This window comes from Camelus dromedarius, chromosome 24 (assembly GCF_036321535.1).
Source record: "Camelus dromedarius isolate mCamDro1 chromosome 24, mCamDro1.pat, whole genome shotgun sequence".
Lineage (NCBI taxonomy): Eukaryota > Metazoa > Chordata > Mammalia > Artiodactyla > Camelidae > Camelus > Camelus dromedarius.
Genome location: NC_087459.1, coordinates 5,187,233 through 5,208,195, shown reverse-complemented (window position 1 = coordinate 5,208,195; position 20,963 = coordinate 5,187,233). Strand labels below are relative to the sequence as shown.

The 20,963-nt window shown below is 43.3% G+C and overlaps 1 protein-coding gene across 11 annotated transcripts in view; it reads left to right on the top strand.

Moving 5' to 3' along the window:
* The window catches only part of RBFOX1 (RNA binding fox-1 homolog 1), a 1,985,071-nt gene that overhangs the window by 1,395,261 nt on the left and 568,847 nt on the right, over positions 1–20,963 (top strand). For 10 of the 11 annotated variants that reach the window (XM_064478203.1, XM_031433195.2, XM_064478206.1 and 7 more), the window contains one exon: positions 17,387–17,428. The exons of the other annotated variant lie outside the window; for it this stretch is intronic. In XM_064478203.1, coding sequence (XP_064334273.1) covers positions 17,387–17,428 — 42 coding nt within the window. The remainder of the gene's footprint in view (positions 1–17,386; positions 17,429–20,963) is intronic. 11 annotated transcript variants of the gene reach the window in all.

The window sequence follows — 20,963 nt, the reverse complement described above, 5'->3', positions numbered from 1 at the left end:
CATCAGTTGGACCCGAGGATGATCCCGGCTCTAGCCCTTGGCTATGTGTTTGTGGCAAAGTGAGAAATCGAAGTCTCGGTTTCCTCCTCCACAAGTTGAAATCACAGCAGCTGCTGTTTGGAAGCCAAATGAACTTAACTAAAGGATGCTAATAATGTCATGATAAAAATTAACTTAACTGAGGGATGCTATAATGTCATGACAAAACAGAAAATGCTAAAAGCTAAAAGCCGATCCAAAAGTGGCAGAAAGGGATCAGCAGGCTGTTTGGGGCTGATACAGGAATGTTAATGCATCGCATAGAAGAAGTAGAACTCTTGATTCTTTTCCTCTTCTCCATCACACACACACAAAATCCTCTTCATTCAGGATGGAGTGAACTTTGGTGGGCTGATGGAGTCGGGATTGGTGAAACAGTCTTAGTAGGGTGTTAGCTCTTAGCAAACCTAAATCTTTTAACCTGGACTCATGTCCCCAAACAATAGAATAACCTGAACGTGTGAAATCATTAAATATCACCCAGAGTGTGTGGCAGAAAGCAGAGGGACATGAGACTGGCAGTGGGGAAATGTCAGCTATCGTTGCAATTTTTGAAAGAGACGGAAGGAAGCTGGTAGGTCCTATAACACGTGGGCTGGGTAGCATCTCGTAAATCCTGCATTCAAGTGTGGGGAAGGGCGTGAGGAGTGTGGTTTGTGAGTTTACTGAACAGGAAAGCACGATGAATAGATTCAGGGATCCATTCACCTAGGACACCCCAGACCCAGCACACGTCATTTCTCCCTGAAACAGCAGCTTTGGAGGATGTGCTGGGCCCATTGTGTCTGAATTTAACCAGGAGAGCCAACAGGAGGCCTGTGTGGGGCCCCTTTTGGACGAGGTGGAGGATGATGGGATGGAGATACAGAAAATTCGGTGGAAAAGTCGTAAGCTGTTGCCTGAGTGGTAGTCAGGAGCCATGTTGCGCAACTGGTCCACGACGCCTGGTGGTGTGGAACTGAGTGACTCCAGTGTGCTTTCAGCTCGGGTCTGTCCTGCTGGTGTTTCTAAATGTCTGGATGAAGACGGGGCTGCTTCTCAGTCCCGGGGACGGTATGATGTGGAGAGCGTCAGCCCACCGAGCTGGCGGCTTTCACACCCACGCTGCAGAGGAGAACATGGGGCATAGCCTGTGTCTTGGTGTCCTGGGACCATCGTAAGGAATTTCCACAAAGCAGGTGGCTTCAAACAACAGGAGTTTATTCTCTCACCCTCCTGGAGGCTAGGGGTTTGAAATCAAGGATTGAGCAGGGCCACGTTCCCTTTCAAAAGCTCTAGGGGAGGACCTCTCTGGGCTCCTTCAATTCTGGCAGCTCCTGGAATTCTACTTGGCTTGTGGCCACGTCACTCCCATCTCTGCTTTTGTTGTCACATAGCCCTCTTCCTCATCTGTCTGTCCTTTTTCTGTCTCTTATCTGGACACTCTCATTGGATCTATAGCCCCTTGTAAGCCACCGTGATTTCCTCTCCATGCCTACTTACTTACAGCTGCAAAGACCCTAGTTCCAAATAAGGCCACGTCCCAGGGTTCTGGGTGGGCATGAATTTGGGGGATGCTGTTCAACCCAGTGCAGGAAGTTATGGGCATATTCAGGGTCCCACAATCCAGGAACAGATCTAGGACTTGAACTCACCTCTGTCTGGCTCTACTGAGGTGGGTGTTTCCCTTTATCTTAGAGGAATTGATCAGGACATGGAAAGGACTCACACGCTCGGCATTTGAGGAAAAGTCGAGGACGTGTCAGTATCCATCTTTGACAAGAAAATGCTCAAGGGAAGGGTGTGGAGCAGAAGGAGAACCCGCTTGGCCCAGTTTGTCTCGGGTGGGAGCGGGGGACTCACGTGGTCTGTGGTCTGGGAGGCTGCCTCTTCCTTCCTCCTGGGAGGCTGCAGCCAGGGTGGTGTCACCGACGACACAGTGAGTGGACAGGAGATGCCTGGCAGCTGTGCTGCAGGGGTGGGGCTGCAACTTGAGAGGCAGAGAGGCCAGAAGACCTAGTGGGTAAGAGAAGGGACCCGCAGCCTTGCAGCCTGGACTCAGATCCTTGGCTCTGCTGTTTCCTTGCTGTGCCAATTTGAGCAGGTTGCTTAACCTCTCTGGGCCACAGACTGGGGGTAAAAATAATATATTGGCCTCATCAGGCATAGGAGATAGTTCACTGTGATGAGATAATGCATACAGAATCCCGAACTGAGTACATCCCACTGAATAAACGCGGGTCATCGTGATTACTGAAACTCTCTCCCCTGCGTCCCCAGACAGCATTCCACGCCCAAAGAAGGCTGACAGCTTGCATCCCATCTGGCCAGGGTGGTCCCTGTTTGCCTGTCTGACACCCATGGAGCCCCACCACCTCCTCCGTGGGGACCTGCAATTCATCCCTTCCTCATTAGTGTCGTTACGGACACTCTCATTCAGCCACGCTGCCAGGAGCAGCTCAGCGAGCTTTTAGCCAAGGTGACTGGCCGGGCTTCCTTGTAATTTAAGGGAGTCGTTATTGAGGTTAGTTGTCTACCTAGCTTCCCTCAGGCCCAGGAAAGGAAACCAGTTGGCCTTTGCACGTGCTGTGGTCCCCTGGTGGCCGCCAGCAAGATCGGGATGGCCACGTTGTTCCCTGTTAAAATCGGATGGTTTTACTGTTTTTTTTTTTTTTAATCAACCCTAATTTGTTTTTAAAAGAAAAGATTAAAACCCAGAGTCATGAGCAGATTGCAAACTGGCCAACTCCTGTTTGGGAACATCTATCATCTCGAGCTTTTTTTTTTTAAACTATATATATTAAATCTGCTAAAGGAGCATTATTCCACCCCCCTCGCCAAGTGCTTTCATCATTCCTTGATGAAATTAGAGACGATACTCTTTAATAATCCCAAAGAACAAATTGTTTATGGTTAAGTAGCTCTATCCTTGAATTTCACTGGCTGTTTTGCTGTTGGTAGTGGATTTTCCTTTTACCCTCCCTGACGGATCCCAACTTGGGTCCACTTGAACTGAAAATGCTTTTTTTTAAATTTATTTTTATTGAAGTAGAGTTGATTTCCAAGGCTGTGTTAGTTTCAGGTATACAGCAGAGTGATTCAGTTATACATACACATCTCATATCCATCCATCTATCTATTCTTTTCTAGATTCTTTTCCATGATGGTTATTACAAGATATTAAATCGAGCACCCTGTGCTAGATAGTAGGTACCTGTCTGAAAATGTTTTTGATGTCTTTGTAGCCTCTTGGCTAAACATTCTCTAACTTCCAACAATGGCTGTGACTGAGAGCGTGTCCCTACCTTTGGGGAAGGAGGCTCTTCTTGGCCAGTGGGAGAGCCACTCCGATTGGAGAGAGAGTGAATCAGCGGGAACACTGAGGGGGAGGCGGAATTCAGTTTCATCGCAAAGATCAGGAGCACCTCCCGTGCACAGACTGTATGCTGCCCTGTGTTCACAAGGTGGGAAAGGACACTGCCCCCTCCTCCCCTCCTCAGGGTGGGCGTGAGTCGGGGACTGAGCCTGCTCTGCCTGGGAAGCCTCGTAAGGGAAGTGGAGTCAGCAGGTTCTGATAACACGGTGACTGTGTTGGATTTAGGGGTTACTGTGTGGCCACCCTCACCCCAAGTCTTCCCTGAGAACCTGAAAACAGTGGGGCGTGTGAGCTTTCTTTAAGCCAACTTTAACACAAGGATCACAGTAGGTGATACAACCAGGGCCCCTGTAAAGACACAGGATGGCTCCCTATGGAAGAATTTAACATGATGGAAGAAAAATAAAAGCAAACAAGGCAGGTTGGGAAGGGGCTTGGGTCAGTACTGAACAACTGAAAGCTACTGTATTAGACATTTTATGAAGACGCAGGTTTCTCTCCGTTGTACAGATGAGTCGGGAAGGCCAGGAGTGGGGCAGGGGCTGGGGGGACACAGTGGATGAAAAAGCTCTGGGTTCAGGTAGGTCTGGGCTGGACCCCTGGCTCTGCCCTTTCCTAACTCGGGGTACGTAGTTTAGCCTCTAAACCTCAGGCTGTCATCGATTCAGAGCAATACTAGCAATGAGACGACCTAACACACGAGGCAGTAAATATGGGGTAAGGAAGGCAGAACGCCTGGTGCTGGAGGAGAGGGGCTGAGACTGGAATAATTAACCCTCTAGGGTTTTGGAGGTGGCAGATGAGAGCTGCCAAACCCCTCCTTTCCTCCTGCGCTTCCTGGCTGGGCTCCAGCTGGACGCAAGACCATGACCACTGCTAGGGCACTTCAAAAAGATGGACCGAAAGAGGGCGGAGCAAAGGAGGCTGCCTGGAGAGCCCTGTGGCCTTACCTTCTGTGAAACTTCTGGAGATGTCCCCTGGCCTCTTCTGGGTATCCAGCACCTGTGAAGACAGGGGAGCCCTGATCCTAGAAGGACAAAGGAGCAGAGTTTCCGCTAAGTTGCAGTGAGGACCCTTGGCCACAATACTCCTCTAGATTTAATGGGCACAGAAACTGCCTGGGATCTCGGTAAACCCAGGTTCTGATTCAGGTGGTCTGAGCGGGGGTTTGAGATGCTGTATTTCTAATCAGCTTCCAGTAAGTGCTTATGCTGCTGGCCCCACGGATGCCACCTGGAGTTTCGAGGTCCTGCAGGACACTCCGGGGGTGGAGGGGGAACCGTGCTTGAGATTCTGCTCTTTGCATTTCCCTCCTCGCCCACCATCACCCACTCAACGGTGGAGCTGGACCATTTATCCTAGCTAAAGGGTCCTCCTTTCTTAGTGATTATCTCTCATGATGCCGATTACATTACACACTCAAATTAAATAAAATGCACCCTCTCAGATGCACTGCACACAAAAAGAATATTTATTTGAATATTAAGTACAAATAAGACCTCCCCTGGGATGATCTCAGGGCGCACTCGCCGAATTTAATTGCAAGGTTTTTTTGTTTTGTTTTTTTTCCCCACTCAGGTTCTTGCAGAACGCTACTTGTGAAAATATTTTCTTTCCGAAGGTAAAGCTGTGTTCTGTTGGTTTATTATTATTGTTATTTTAAATCTGAAGAGCTCTCTGAGCTCAGTCATTACTTCCAGTGTCTAATTAATACTGATGATGACAAAGCAAACAGCCAGGTGACCTAGATTTTCCTGTTAAATTGCCTGCAATTTACATGAATGCCTCCTCACTGTTTCAGAACTTTTGTGAGCCTACTTTCAGGAAAGATTCTTTAAGTTTAGGGTTTTAAGAGCTCATTTTTCATGAAGCCTGTGTCTTCCAGCCCCTCCCTCCATTAAGCTTTCCAGGAAGGGTGTGAATGGACGCACGCGTGCGCGCGCACATACACACACACTCACACACACACACACACACACACACACACACACACACAGAGCACTGGTAACAACCTCCATCCAGGCAACCCTTTCAGACAACTGAACTGGAAAATTAGAAAATGAATACTCCTCAAGCTTCTCCAGCTACAGGATCGTTCCCATTTCTTAAATGATGACATTTTGTGAAGTCACAGATCAGGAATGGAAAAGACCTCTTACAGCGATGCAGAGATTTCTCTAGATGCAGAAGGCAGTGTGGCTCAGAGAGCCAGCCTGGGGATGTCACCCGGCCTGCTTTACACCGGAAGGTCACTTAAATCCTTAGTTCCTTGTCTGGAGAATTGGTTCAGTGGGACTTAGTTCACCTCACTAGTTTGTTTTTTTTTTCCTTTCTGATAGTATAGTTGTTGTTACATGATTTCCTTCTCTTGGAATACTCTACCATTTGTGGACATGAACTTTTAATATCGCAGCACAAACCTTCCAGAAGTACCAGCCGCTTTTTAACACCTTCGTTTTCTACGGCGGTGCTATTGTCCACTCGGCACCTAAGCACGGAGCTGGGCGGGCCCAGTCCACTGCCAGTGTATAAAAAGAACAGATAGCAGCAACGGACAGAACTTTGGATTAAATCTGCTTCCTTGCATTGAAAAGGCACGTAAGCGGTGGCTTCTGTAGGGTGCTTCTCTAGTTGCTTTGCAAATATTAACTCATTCAAACCTTGTGATGACCCTTTGGGGTGAGGAATTTGTCCAAGGTCCCTAAGCTAATCGGTAGCAGGGTTGAGATTTGAACCTTAGAAATCTGGCTTTTAGAGTTTATCCTCTTAAGACGCCTCTCAAATGTCTCCCAATTAACACGATCAGGATGACTGCCCAGATCTGGCTATGGCCTGTGTATCTCTGCTGAATCTATTTAATTGGGATGCAGATTATAAAATTATCAACTTCTGAAAAAATGATCAGTTTTGCAATTTTGAATCAGAAAAAAAAACACCACCAAAGTCCAGTTGAAATATCTTAATTTAAAAATGTCTTGAGAACATATATTCCATTTAAGCAGAGATATGCAAATAGTATGTAAATCACCCACCTGGCCCTCCTCACTCTTTCTCACCTCTGGATGTGGAGAGGGGGATGATGGGAAAATCTGAGCTGAGAGCCCCACGCTATATAATCAGAGTTCTCCGGCTATAGGTTAATGATGGTCCCAGGAGACAGGTTCAGGGAAGCATGCCAAGCCCTTTTAGTTCCTCAGGACATTTTGGTGAGTGTTCAAATTTTCTTGGATTGAGCAAGGGCTTGGGGTGGGGTTATGGGAGCAATTATAACCCTTGTTTATGAAAGAAAGGAATGGTGATTGCTTCTACATCTGAAACAAACAGAAATCATCCTTCTAATAAACACAATTGTTTTCTCCCTCCCTCCTCTGCCTCAGTTCACAAAATACTTTATTAAATCTGGAGAATAAAAATGTGCCTGGGGTAATGGTTTATTATTAGAATAAATAATAGGCAATACGTTTCCCCCACCTTGCAAGTTACCAGTTCCCGGATGCAAAGGCGTTTTCTGGTTTCCCTTGTAAACGTGCGTCCGTGTGTCAGGCCAGCCCGGCTCTTTGTGGCCAGGGGCCGCCCTTCCCTTCACTTCGAGACCAGCATCAAGCCTGAAATTAACAACTCCGAGAGACTGCATCCTTGCAGGAAGCAGATGGATGCGGGAGGCTGGAGGGGATCCGTGCCAGGTGCTGCCTGTGGCTGCCACCTCTTGCTTGGTGTTTGTCTATCTAATCCATCTGCCTACACAGCTTTGTTCCAGATCTGGGGGACTTGTTCTGTTGCTAATGGGGTATTTAACAAGTGGGTGCATGGCACAGCTAGTGCAAAAAGCATTTCCTCCAGAGGCAACAGACCTTTAAAACCTGTTATTTGAGGCTTGCTGAAGTTCTGCGGGCATCCTGACCTCTGACACCCCTTTAATCAGATAACCAACACTTGACTCTCCCCGGCAACTTACATCTGTAACAACTTACAGCTGTCTCATGATAAGCACCAATATCATCAAACGATATGGTTTTACAGGGAACAGCGGGAGAAGGAGAGCTCATTCAGTGTGGTGTAGTGCCTGGCATGTACCATACTATAGGTCATTTAAGTGCTAAAAGTTCTAAGTAATTTGAGATTTTTAGGACATGCTCCATAAATTACCCTCAAGATTTGCTAGCCATCAATAAAGTATGTTCGAGTTTTCAGTCTTTGGGTTTATCTGTTCATGTTTACATATAAGAACAAATCAATGATTTTTTTTTTTTTCTGATTGGTGTTCAGCCTTGCCAACTCTTTTCTCCACCTGACCTCCTTGGGTTCCCCTCTAAATTTGGCACCTTTACAAAAATTGGATGAGATTTTAGCAGCAGATTCTGGTTCTTCCCCAGGGTTGAAATGAAAATGTTGGGGGAGAGATGAGTGGATTCCCCAAGTTCCTGCAAACGTATTTTCTTTAATAACACAACGTGCACCAGAATTGAGTTAATTAATCAATTAACTGACTTGACTGGTTGTGTTTTTTGTTTTCACTTTTTTCAGTTGATTGTTTCTCACTTCCTTTTCTGAATCCTAAACACTTAGTACTTTCAAGCACTTTTTTTTTTGAAACTTAGACCAAAAAGAAACCACCACCACAGCAAGTGATGAAGTCTTTGCTTATTTGACATAAACTATCCTGTTTTCTTGGAACCAGAGGACACACTTCATTGTAGGATACAGTTAGAAAAAACCACTGGGCTTTATCACAACCATATGATGGCTTGGATTATATTTAGGGATTTTGGGTCTTCATAAACTCAGATCTTCTCATAAACATTTCATCTAAGAACCCTGAAGTAGGGAGGGCAGATCAACCTTCCTCTTTATTTTATTCTTCACTTTTCTACTGGAGAGAATCTACACTAAAATATGTCATGTCCCTGAAAAATTGAAGTTGAACTTTTCCCCAGATGTAACCCTTTGGGTGCTCTGGGCAGTTACTTATAGCTACCATTTATTGAGTACCTACTATGTGCCAGGCCAGACTGGGTTTGATGCTGCTGTACAATTTCTCATTTAATACATGACAATAAGCCTATAACTCTCAGCTTTTTGAATTATTTTATTATGACTGCTGTTCATTTGAGTTTACAAAAGCAGGACATGCTCATTGCCAGAAGTTGAATTAATATAACAGAATCCAAGGTTAAAAATGAGAAACAGCCTCATGACTCCCTCATTATTATTCTCACTTCTGGGATATAATTTTTGTGCTTTTGTTTGTAATCTGGTGTTTATCATTCCAGACTTTTTCCATGTGTGAGTGAATATTTGCATGTGTGTACCTACATACAGGTTTTAAACAATGGATTGTATTTTAAAAATTGGTTAAACTTGTTTGTGTTGTTCATTCTCTCGTGAACACCTTGCCATTTCAGTAAATTGCTAATGTACCCATAGTATTCCATAGTATAGATCAAGGGTTGGCAAGTGATGGTCCCAAGCCAAATCTGGCCCACCACTTGTTTCTGTAAATAAAGTTTTATTGAAACACAGCTGCAGCCATTTGTTTGCACAGTGTTCATGCGCTGCTTTCTTGCCACAATGGCAGGGTTGAATTGGGGTAGCAGAAACAGAAACTCTATGGCCTCCAAAGCCAAAAATATTTACTATTTGGATCTTTATTGAAAGAGTTTCCTCGCCTCCGTGTGTTAGACGAACCACAATTTATTTAACCAGTACTGATGGACATTGATATTTTTGTACGTTCCTCTGTGAGAAGCATGGCCCTTCCTTCCCTGTTTGTGCTCGGGTTCCATTACGGAGGCTCCTAGGAGAGGAAGCTCTGAATGGAAGGAAATGCATGTTCCGTGTTGTGAGAGCTGCCAGCCAGCCTCCAACAGGTGGCAGCACTTGACGCTCTCGTCCACAGGGCTGGGAGTGGCTGTTGACCCGCCCATCTCAAAAGGATAAAATCAAACCTTTCAAAAGCTCAAGCCAGCTATTGTCCTCATATTTTGGGTTTTTTTTTTTTTTTTTTTTTTTTGAGAAAAGGAATCTGTGACTCAAAAAACGCCATTATTTCAGCCAAATTCACATGGCCTGTGGGGAGTAAAGCCAGGATTTAAAACCAAATTGCTCTAGTGCTCCCTCTGGCTCTTACATTGATTTTAAAAGCAATTTCTAGTATCTGTTGAATTATTTGAACGTGCGAGGTGCTTTGCTTAGCGCGTTACATGGATTATCTTACTTTTGTGCTCACAATAAAATTAGAAGCTAGGTGGGCACCCTCAACGTCCCGTTATACAGATGGGGAAACTGAGAACAGAGAGACGATGTGATGTGGCTAATGTTACGTAGATGATGTGTAGTGACTGGACTCAGGCAGTCTGATTCCTGAGCCTTAGTGTTCACTGGGGACAAAACTTGACTTGCAAAAGGACCAATGGGTTGTTATTGGAAAAATATAATTTAATAGAAAGTGTCTCAATCTAAACCCAGTCTAAACCACAGGAAGCAAAGTGTGCAGATCTGTGCATTTGTGAAGCCAGACATCACGGTCATTTCGTGCCTTGTAGGAGAGAACCACAAGCATGTAAACAGCCAGCAGAAGAGCACCTGCTTAGGGTAAATGAGGTGCAGATCAGAGGGTGGGTTGAAAATGGGGGTATCTTTGGTTTAGCTTGGTTTCCTTGATACTGGGGGCTGTGAACTGCAGTGATTCAGAGACTTGAGTCATCTGGATAGTAATTCCCTCTCTAATGCTTACTACCTTTGCGACATCAGGAAGTCATTCAGCCTGTATGTACCTCAGTTTCCCCATCTGTAAAATGGAGCTAAGGACGCTGTCTACTCACAAAGTGGTGAGCACTAACCGAAGTCTTCCTAAAAAGCAGTTAACACATTTTTCTGGTGCGTTGTAAACATGTCATCAGTTTTAGCTACTGTTAATATGAAATTTATTTTGCTAAAGGTGATTAAAATAATTATTTTCCTGCCAGCATAGTTAACATCTAGCAAAATATAAAGGTTTTACAATATCAGTGTGCTTTCTGCACATCCACCCCTTCAACCAGTGTTTTCTCTCTTACTTTATCCTACCTTTGACCGTGCTGTTTGCAATATCATCTTCCCAAATCCTTGAGTAGGTTAGCCCAGCCAGCTCTTACTCATCCAGGAAGGGTTAGACCAAGGGCTCCGTCTGCTGAGAGACCTGACTGACACCTCCTTCCACTTTTTCTACGCACAATAGGCTGAGTTGTTGCCTCTTTCCTTTGGGTGCCTGGAATACCCTGTTTTCTCTTATTATCACACATATGACCCTGTGTTGTAATCTTCATCTTACTCATCTCTCTTCCCTTCTCTTCGAGTTTGTTTGTTTTTTTTTTTAGGAGAGACACTGTGTATCATTTACATCTGCATCCCCTCCCATAGCACAGGGCTAGTCAGATAATAAGAACTCAGAGAACACATGTCAAAAAATCCTGAAATGCATTAAAGAAAAGGCATCCTGTGGCCCTCATCCTGGGTCCTCTGAAGCACGTTTTTATAGGAGAATGCCATCGTATTTCAGAAGAACTTATAGTGATTATGAAAACGGAGAATTTGAGACAGTTACGAAGGTGCCAATTGATTTGATTTATTGAGTTTTATGCTGCTAGGATTCTTTGATGCTTTTGTCCTGAGTAATTCACAAATGTCCTGAAAACTGAAGTTTCCAACATTATATTACTACAAACAAGATGACATGCATATCTATTGATTCATTCATTTACCGTGTGTCTTCATATTTCTTATGACTCCTACTTTTCCCAAGTCAAGTTAATCTTCCGCTAACTCCCCTTGTCCTTGACAATTATTTGCCCTTTCATAATCCCACTAGGATTTTCACACATTCCCCTCTCTCCTTGAAATAATTTTTTTTCATTCTTTCTCTGAATACATTTCCTAAAAAAAGAACCAACCAACCAAACAAAAAACCACTAATACCTTTTTTCAGCTCTAAGACAAGATTGATATCCCTTCTATGTACAGTTAGCACATCTTATATCCCTTCATTGTAACAAATATTCTCTATATTGCAACTGTCAGTTGACTCAATCTTTTTCCCCACTTACACAGTGAGCTTCAGAAGTCTTCTCCGCTATTGTATTCCCAGTGCCTAGAACAACGTCTGACATTCAGAAGGTGATTCATATACACATACACATAGATGTATTTGTTGAACACATGGACAAACAGATAAACAGATTCCAAACATCATCCTGATCTTCAGAAAAAGAAAGCTGAGTAAGACTCAGTTCTTCCACTTGCAGATCCGGTGGGATGTGTGGAAGGGGAAATCAGTCTGGTAATAGGGTCAGAATCAAGCGGGAAGAACTGAAGAGAGAGAGCTCAGAGTCAGGAGAAGATGAAGAAGGCTGAGTCTGAGAAAGATTCTGTGTCCATGAGGGCCAGAGGAAGACAGGAGGTGGGGGAAGAGGAATCCCTGCTATTAAACATCCCGTACAATTCAGGAGAGCAAAGGGTCTCCTGCTGGAGTTTATTGCTTCAGTTTCTAACCTTTCATAAGTGCTTAGTTGGCAGCCCTATCGAGAGTGGTATTTGATTCTTTGGAAGCATCTTAAAGGAGCAGCAGCAGACCTCCCACTTTCCCCTTTTTCATTTAGGCTATAAAATATATTGGTTTTGTGCATTACTGCCGTGGGAAAAAAAAAGCACATGGTTATTTCCAATGAAATGGCATTTAGTGAAGTGCACATGTAGGATATTTTTCAAGGCTGGCTTTTCAGAAGTACATAGGAAGGGTCTTCATAACAGATGGTAAGGAGTTACAGGTGCCTTTTCCCCCTGAACCTCTCCCATAATGGTGATGGGGAATTTTTTAAAGAACCTCAGTGGATCTAGCAATAACTTAGTAAGCCTTCAGAGCATCACTACACCTTGCTTGGAGTGTTGTGTGGTGACCACAGTTGCAACAGAAACAGAGACCCCCCCCCCCCGATGGGGCTCAGCCTGTCTTGCATAACCGGCTATTTGCACTTGACAATCACTGGGTAAAGAAGGGGCAGTCACAAGCCACCTTACACGGCAGATGTGAGTATTACTCAGCTGACTTCTAACCAGACAGGTAATGGCAGGTGTAGGCTCTGTTAGGCAGCAGTAGAATATGGTGGCGATGACATCCAACTCACAAAGAATCTAAGGGATTGGACGGGAACATGGCCCCAGAGGAGACGCAGGATATTGTCACTAGCATATAGGCAATGTTACTAGAACAAGGATGCTGTGCAGGAAGGAGTATTGCCATCGCTCTTTAATTGCGTCTCCCATTTAGTTTTATGTTTCACCTGTAGATACGTGGTCTATTTTGAGTTAATTTTTATATAAAGTGTGAGGTTTAGGTCAAAATATTTGTTGTTGTTGTTTTTTTTTTTTGCATACAGATGTCCAATTATTCTAACATCATTTGGTTTAGGGTATATCAGTTCTTCTGGTTTTAATTTTTTAAGTGGATAGTCTAAGGTTAGGATACATATACTTAACTTCTCCCCCTCCACCTACAATTAATATTTTATCATTTCATTTGGGATGTGGGAACCTTATTGCCATATACGTCCTTTACCTTTCTCTCTTTATGTTGCTTTTATCTTATGTATTGCATATGCATACACTGAAAGTCACGTTACACACTTTTGTAATGTGTCTGCTTTCAACCAATAAACACACAACATTGTAAAATGATCGTAACTCAATAAAAAAAATGTTAAAAAGAAAAACCAATAGACATATGTGAAAGAACCCAAGAGGAGCAGACTGGTCTCTTATGTTTATATTTACACATAAATATACCATTTCCTTTGCTCATCCTTTTTTCTTGACATTCCATATTTCCTTCTGGTATTATATTCCCTTTGTCTGGTGATTCCTGTAGCAATTATTTCAGAGCAGTTCAACCTGCAAAGGATTTTCTGAGTTTTCTTAATATTTCACCTTCATTTCTAAAGGATACTTTTTATTGGATTTAGAATTCTGGATTGATGTTTCTTTTCTTTTAGCATTTAGAAAATCATGTGCCACCTCCTTCCTGACTCCTTGTTTTTTATTTGTTTGCTTAAATGAAGAAACCCACAGTTATCTGAATTGTTACTCTCTTATAAATATTGCATCCTTTGTCTCTGGCTATTTCCAAAGCACCCCCCCAACCCCAGGTTTTAAAAGTTTGATTATATTTGGATGTAACTTTCTTTGGGTTTATCTCTTTAGGGTTTGCTGAACGTCTTGAACTTGTGGATTTATATCTTTTGACAAATGTAGGGAGTTTTCAGCCATTATTTCCTCAAATAATTTTTCTGCAGCGAACTCTTTATCTTTATTCTAGGATTAGTGATGTGAATGTTACACCTTTTGCTGTTATTACACGTCCCTGAGTTTCTTTTTCTTTTCAATATTTTTCTCTCTTTGTTTAGTTTGGATACTTTTTACTGGTATGTACTCATGTTCACTGAGTTTCCTCTGCTATCTTCATTCTACATTAGAACTCATTCAGTGACTATTTTTTATTATTTATTAAAATTTACGTTATTAATTTTACAGTTCTAAAATTTCCATTTGGATCTTCTTTATATATTTGTGTGTGTGTATGTGTATATATATATATTTGGGGGGGGGCTGGCACTATTTTTTTTTCATTAGTTTTAACTGTGTTTTCCCTTACTTGCTGGACCATGTTGCTAATAGCTGCTTAAAATCTGTATTTGATAATTTCAACATCTGTGGCATCTCCGTGTTGGTGTCTGTAACTGTCTTTTCCCACGTGAGTTTAGATTTTCCTTTTTCTTTGTATGCCAAGTAATTTTGGTTATATCCTGGGTATGCTGAATCTTATGTTATGAGACTCTGGATCCTGTTTAAATCCTATGGAAATTATTGATATTTCTCTTTTGGCAGGTAATCAATCCAGTTGGATTAGGCTGACAGTTTCTAGCTCCTTCTATGGTTTTGTTTCCAATATCAGTTCTGTAGTCAAAGCCTTTGCAGTGATAGTTGGAACTGTCCCACGTGTGTGCCTCCCAGTGGCCAGTCTGCAAGCTGAGCGTTTGTTTATGCAGTTCAATTTTCAAAGTCTGTGGTATCTGTTTAGGGTCCCACGCACACTCATATAGCACAGAGGTGAGTCCAGAGTTCATAAAAGTAGTACCTGGGGTCATTTTCCCAAACTCTTTCCTCCTTAGGATCCTCAAAGTTTTGTTTGTTTGTTTGTTTGTTTGTTTGTTTTTGGTCCTTTGGTTTTTATTTCCTAGGGCTCCCTTTTTGGTCCTCCAGCCAAAAAGCTGGTGCTTTGTAACCTTGTTCACATGTTTGTTACTGAGCCTGAATTTGGGACCAAGTAGTAAGAGGAGAGAGAAAATCCAGCAGGGGGTTGCCTCACCTCCTGAGACCACAGTGTCTCAGATCACAGAGGAAGGTTCCCTCCCGCAGAGTGCTGGGCATCTCTCTGTGTCTGCGCCTGGATGCCCAGTTCTGGGCTCTAGGCTCTCTTGAATCCATGCCAACGGATACTGATGAAGGGAAGTGGGGGAGGAACTCACCTCTTAGCTGATATTCTGCTCTGCTTCCCCACTCCACATGCTACTGTTCACTTTTCAGAGACCTCACATAGTTGTGCCATGCATTCTCTCCAGATTTTATAGTTTCATCGATAAGGGGAGACAGGCTGAAGTGTGTTTACTCCATCTTACCTAGAACCCGACCCTCATCACCCGCTTCACTTACTTTACTGTGGGAAAATACACGCAAAATAAAAGTTCCCATTTTATCCACTTTAAAGTGTACAATTTAAGGGCACTAAATACATGCAGAATATTGTGCAACCATCACTGTCTAGTTTGAGTACTTTCTCATCCCCCCAAATGGAAACTCCAGACCCACGAAGTGCTCACTCACTCCCCATTGCCCCTTCCCCAAGTCCCCTGGCAACCACTAATCTACTTTCTGTCCCTATGAATTTTCCCTACTTTATTTTTAAACAGTTTATGGAGATATAAACTTTACGTACCATATATACTTCACATACCGTAAAGTTGCCTGTTTCAAGTGTATAATCCACTGTGTGTGTGTATTTTGTATATTTAAATTGTACCCATTTCCTTTTAGTATTTTTTTTTTTTTTGTATTTCTTAATTGAAGTATAGTCAGTTTACAACGTTGTGTCAGTTTCCGGTGTACAGCACACTGCTTCGGTCATACATGAATATACATATATTTGTTTTCATATTCTTTTTCACTGCAAGCTACTACAAGATATCAAAGATAGTTCCCTGTGCTGCACATTGTGAACTTGTTGATCGGATTTTGTGAGAATCCTCCGGTATTTCGACACGAGAGACTCTCTGCCAGAGTTCAGTAGGTGTTCTGTGCGATTCAGCGGGTTCGTAGATGTAATTCTCGGTGTATTTGTGGAAGAGGGCGAGCCATGAGTCTCTCTACTCTGCCATCCTGGTTCCTCCCACCTCTTCCTTTTCATATTTTGGAGTGTTTCCTCCCATGCCTTTCCCCTTTCTTTTCTTTTAGCCTTCTTTTTCTTTAATGCTCTATTTCACTGTATTTTTAACACGAAATAAGAATCATAACATTTGTGCTCTTTAGTCGTTTCTTTTATTAAAAGCTAAATGGTGCCTCGGAAGCATTTCCCAGCTCCCCGTTTTTCAAAACAATGGCTCTAAATGCTATACATTTTGCCATCCTATCCGTGTGCTATAATTTACTTTTAATTTTTTTGTTATCCCACATTGTAATATTTATATTTTAGGTAAAGAATGCTGCAGTTAATCGATACATAAATAAAACTTTGTGCACGTCTGTATTTTCTCAGGAGCCGTTCTTAGGTGATATTTCTAGGTTAAAGGGCATAGCAAAGCACCGATTTATAGATTTTGGGCTCTGGCGTGTCCTAAATAATGATTCCTGGTTCTGTTTTGGAGAAAGTAAGAAAGAAACCTTCAATATAAAATACATAAAATATACATCAAAAGTTAGCTCCTGAGCCTTCTTCTCCTTTTGTAAAAGTTTCAAAAACTTGCACTATATTGCCAGATGCTAGAAGTCAGGGGTGACCTCACTGGTGAAAAACAAATGCTAGAAATACACAGGATAAGTAACGGATGCAGACCTAACTTTTATTTCAGCTTAGCTGTCTGAGTTGAAGGTGGAGTCAGCCAGTCCCCATAGAGGCAGAGTGACCAGATGTCCCAGTCCAGCTCGTCCATCCCACTTCACATCATTCCAGGCAGAATCATTCATACCACCCTACCCCTCCTTTAACTCACATGTATTCTTTGCTGTTCAGACAATGAATGATATGATCCCTCTAAAGACATGTTCTTCATTTTAAGAAGTGCACTTTGGTAGGGCAAGGATAATCAACGTATGGTGTGGGTGTCACTAATCTTTTTTTTTTTTTTTTTTTTTTTTTTTTGAGCTTATGGCAGATACCACACATTGATCAAGGTTTCTTTCTCTGGTATAAGCATCGACCTGAGAATTCTCCCCAGCACAGTCCTATGGGGACATAATGCTATGTGATTGGAACAAGACCATAAAGTGTAATCCATCTGCCAAGGCGTGTAGGTGATACTGTTGGCCCTGAACATCGGCAAAGATGCTGTGTCACAGCCAGAACTTACTCCTAGCCACCTTGAGTGGATCTCATGGGAAGAATGCCCGCACCTGGCAGGGCAAAGGAGGAGCCTTGACCCCTGGCGGATTTTGCCCCCCTCTCTACTACATCCCTCTCCTCTCCCACCCTCAAGACTCTGGCTCATCCTGGTTGTGTTTCTGACTCCCGTGACTGAAACGCCAAGTGGAGCTGAGGCTGTTTGGACCTAACGAACACATGAAATCCATAATTAATTAATTCTGGGTCTGCTTTGAACCAAGTGATTAGGAGTAACTTTCCATTTTCTTTCATGCTGTTTTCATGCAGAACCGTCTGATTCCCCCCCCCCCCCCTTCTTCTTTCCTTTGTAGGTTTCAAGACAACAGATGAATTGTGAAAGGGAGCAGCTAAGGGTAGGTGCACCTGCTTGGAAAATATTTCCTGGTTATCGTTTCTGTGTGATAAGCAAAAATTTCCTCGTCTCTCCCCAGACGCAGGGTTCTAAATAGCGGGCTTCATCTTAAGACTGGTTGAGTTGAAATTATTTATCCCAGCTAATTTAGTATTGATTGAGCTGGTAAATACAGTCTATCTTCTTTTGAAGTGCCATTATAGTAGATATGGATTTTTTGATTTAGATTCAGCAATAAATACTTCTCTTCTGGAATTTGTTTGACATCATTGTACTCTTTTTATGTACGACACGAGTTCTAAGTAATAACAAAGGTCGAAAGAATGTCTTGCTGCCTTCTTAATGTGAAGGCCAGGCGCTTTGCTGAGTGGCTCAAAAGCTCTCTTGCTGTTAACTGGGGTTAATAAGCCAAGGACATTTTCTAGGGGAATTCAAGCCCTCCGTAGACATTTCAGTTTTACTGGCATTTGTGTATCTAGGAGAAGGAGACAGAATTTTAAACCTCATATGCTGTTTACCTTCCTTAAAAGTGAAACTCTCACAGCGCTGAAGTGCATTAGATGTAAACAGTGTTCCCTAGATGAGGAGAGAATGGTTTGCTTGTAAATGCAGCTTGGTGGCTTTGTTCTGCTTTTAAGATGTCATAGTTGAGATCCTTCTTGGCATGGGTATGGTATTTTAAGAAATATCTGTATTGCTCGCCCCCCACTCCATTTGTATGTTTTAAAAATGCATCATGTTTTGGATGGATGAATTTGAAGTCATAATTAGCCTGTCTTTAATGTCACTGATGGAAATTGGCAATTTTTTTTTTTTTTTTTTTACCGGACAGTGTGCCTTCAAGTCATGTTTCCACATTGTTATACAAACTAAAGGCATCTGCAACTTTTAAAATCGTAACAGTGAGGTTGTGGGGTTGAGGGACCCTTGTGCTGAGAGAGATTTAATACACCAGCATAATTTATAAAAGCATTCTAATGCCATGTGTACGCGACCTGGTAACTTTTCAGAGCATTTCCTTAACGCCACTCTTGAGATGACCATGATTTGCAGTTATTTCCATTTTACAATTGCTTTTGGCATCAGGTTTGTTAAACCCTTCAGTAAAACGGACAGCAAAAATCCAGTTGCATGGAACCGAGAGAGCGGGCTGAGGTTTCCTTCCCCTTTTATGCATACTTATTTCCTGTGGTATCCCAGCCTGGCCAGCTCACTATTAACCTCTCATCTCTACCCGCTTCACTCCTAAGTACCTGTGCCTGCATTAGTTGTGACTCCTTCATGAAACAGCCTTCAATGTGTTTTAAGCTTTCCTGAGGTCTCTTATTGCTTTTCCCTGCAGTCTGAATCACTGGCTCATCCTAGTAAATAATGTATTGCAACTTCAGATTTCTCTTCCTGTTGGGATGGGGACGATGGCCAGAACTAGGTCAGAGCTAGATAAAGAGGCAGTGTGCTTTTGTCTCCAGGAGTCCCTGATAAATTCCTCAGAATTAAGATAAAATTGAAATCTCTATCGCAAATGAGACTAGCCTGGTAAATTATGGACGTGGGAGGTGATGAAGTGCTTGTGTGCGGCCTGAGGGGTTTATTAGTTCGCTTTGATGAGGACATGGTCAACAGGGGTGTGGTTTCAGAACAAGAATGGAGCCCCCCCCCAACTCTGTTAAATCAATTCAAGCTGTGATATGATATGATGGGCCGTATAGTTTCCCCTAATGTGTGGCTCCTACAGCCCCCTGTAAGACCATCTCTGACTTCAGGGACTGGTGCTTTGTGTGTTTTTGCTGTTGCGGTCTGTTGTAGATTTTCAAGTGATTTATGTTTTGAATCGACAGATACATTTAAATCGACGGGACGCACATTTACGTGGTTCGAAATTTAAATGATACCAAAGGGCATGCAGTCAAGGTTTCCCCTCCTATTTGAATCTTAGGCATCCAGCTCCCTCCTGGGAGGCACTCAACATTATCAGGCACTGCCCCATCTTTTGACAGCTCTGTCTCTTCAGTGGTTAATTTCTCTGACTTCTCCCTGTCTGTTTTCTTTCTTTTTTACCTCACGGATCTCTCCCCTCCTTTTACTCCTTTCTTATGTTTATACTCAGCTCTTCCTACAACCTGAAAAGAAAACACCCTTGATTAAGGTGATTGTGTTTTTTTTAAGGAGACACAATTTTTAGGAGTACAACTTATAACTCTCCACTTGTATCCCTGAAATCTGATAACATAACCGACCATACTCACGCAGGAATATAAACTTGGCAACATGGCCATGGTCCAGTCATCCAGTGTAGCAAATCTGGAAATGCAGTTTGGTGCTTTATTTAAAAGGCATTTTAAGAAGTATGGCTGGCAGGCGGACACCCTTAAATGATGCTGGTAACTAAACAGAGATCTATTTTTCTCTCACTGTCTCTCTTTCTAAGCAAAAATAATAATATTTCATTTCATTGAGAGAGCCAGGTATTAGCATTTCAGATGAGAACCAGGATTCATGAACACGTGGTTTCTATACCTGCGTACCTGCGGGAAGTGATGCAGCATAAATCTTAGGGGCTGGGAAGCGCCACTTGCTCAAAGAAGGTGAAGGGAGCTTTTACAAAACCAAACAAGACACAACAGAGAGACCCACAAGGCTGAACAAAGAAAAGAAGTATGAGAAAGCTGCCTGAGTTCTGACAGTTTCCGCGGTTGATGTCCTGGTGGTGTCTTTACAAGAGAACTGCTTCTCACCCAGTTAACAAATCCTAGAGGCTGATTTGGGCGAGCCCGAGCAGGAAAGGCATGCCACCAGACTTCGGGAGGACCAGAGCTTCGAGGCTGAAAGCCGTCAGAACCCGCGCAGGGGTAGGGACTAACCGTTCATGGATCCTGATGACGGATTCCCGGAAAAGGACTCTGATTGGTCCAGCCTGGGGCCGTTGCTCACTCTGGTCCAATCAGCTGTGCTCCGGGGAGCCGTCCGGATAAACCTAGTCACCCAGGGCCAACCATTGCAGCGGGACTGGATTATCAGAGAAAAGAGAGCCACTGTCAGCGAGTACACATCCCCAAGGATGTCCGCTACACTTCCCAAACGTAGAGACCAGAACCCAGCAAAGGACTCAGGGAAGTGGGTGCGCTACACCCCGCCGGTGGCGCTGCGTTTCCCAGCGTGGAGGACACCGACCCTGTACGACCCTCCCAGCTTCCGGGCGGTGAACGTCAAGTCAGCGTGAAAGCGTGAACCACTGAGCAACTTACTCCCTTTTCAATTCTCTCGCGATCCTTTTTATGTCGATGAGAAACTCTCGGTTTAAACTAAAGTATCTTTAACAAGTCTCTACCAATTTCTAAGCTCTCTTTTTTAACAGAAGCGGAGCGTGCCTCGGGCTTAAAGCCTGCAGCAGCCAAAGCGTCTATCTAGACTTTAAAAACACTGTTTGCAGGCTGTGGTGGTGGCTAAGATCGAGGGGCCTGGAGCTAGGCCTACTGAGATAAAAATTGAGACTCTGCAATTTAGTACCACCCGTGTTACTTAAATCTTCTGTGCCT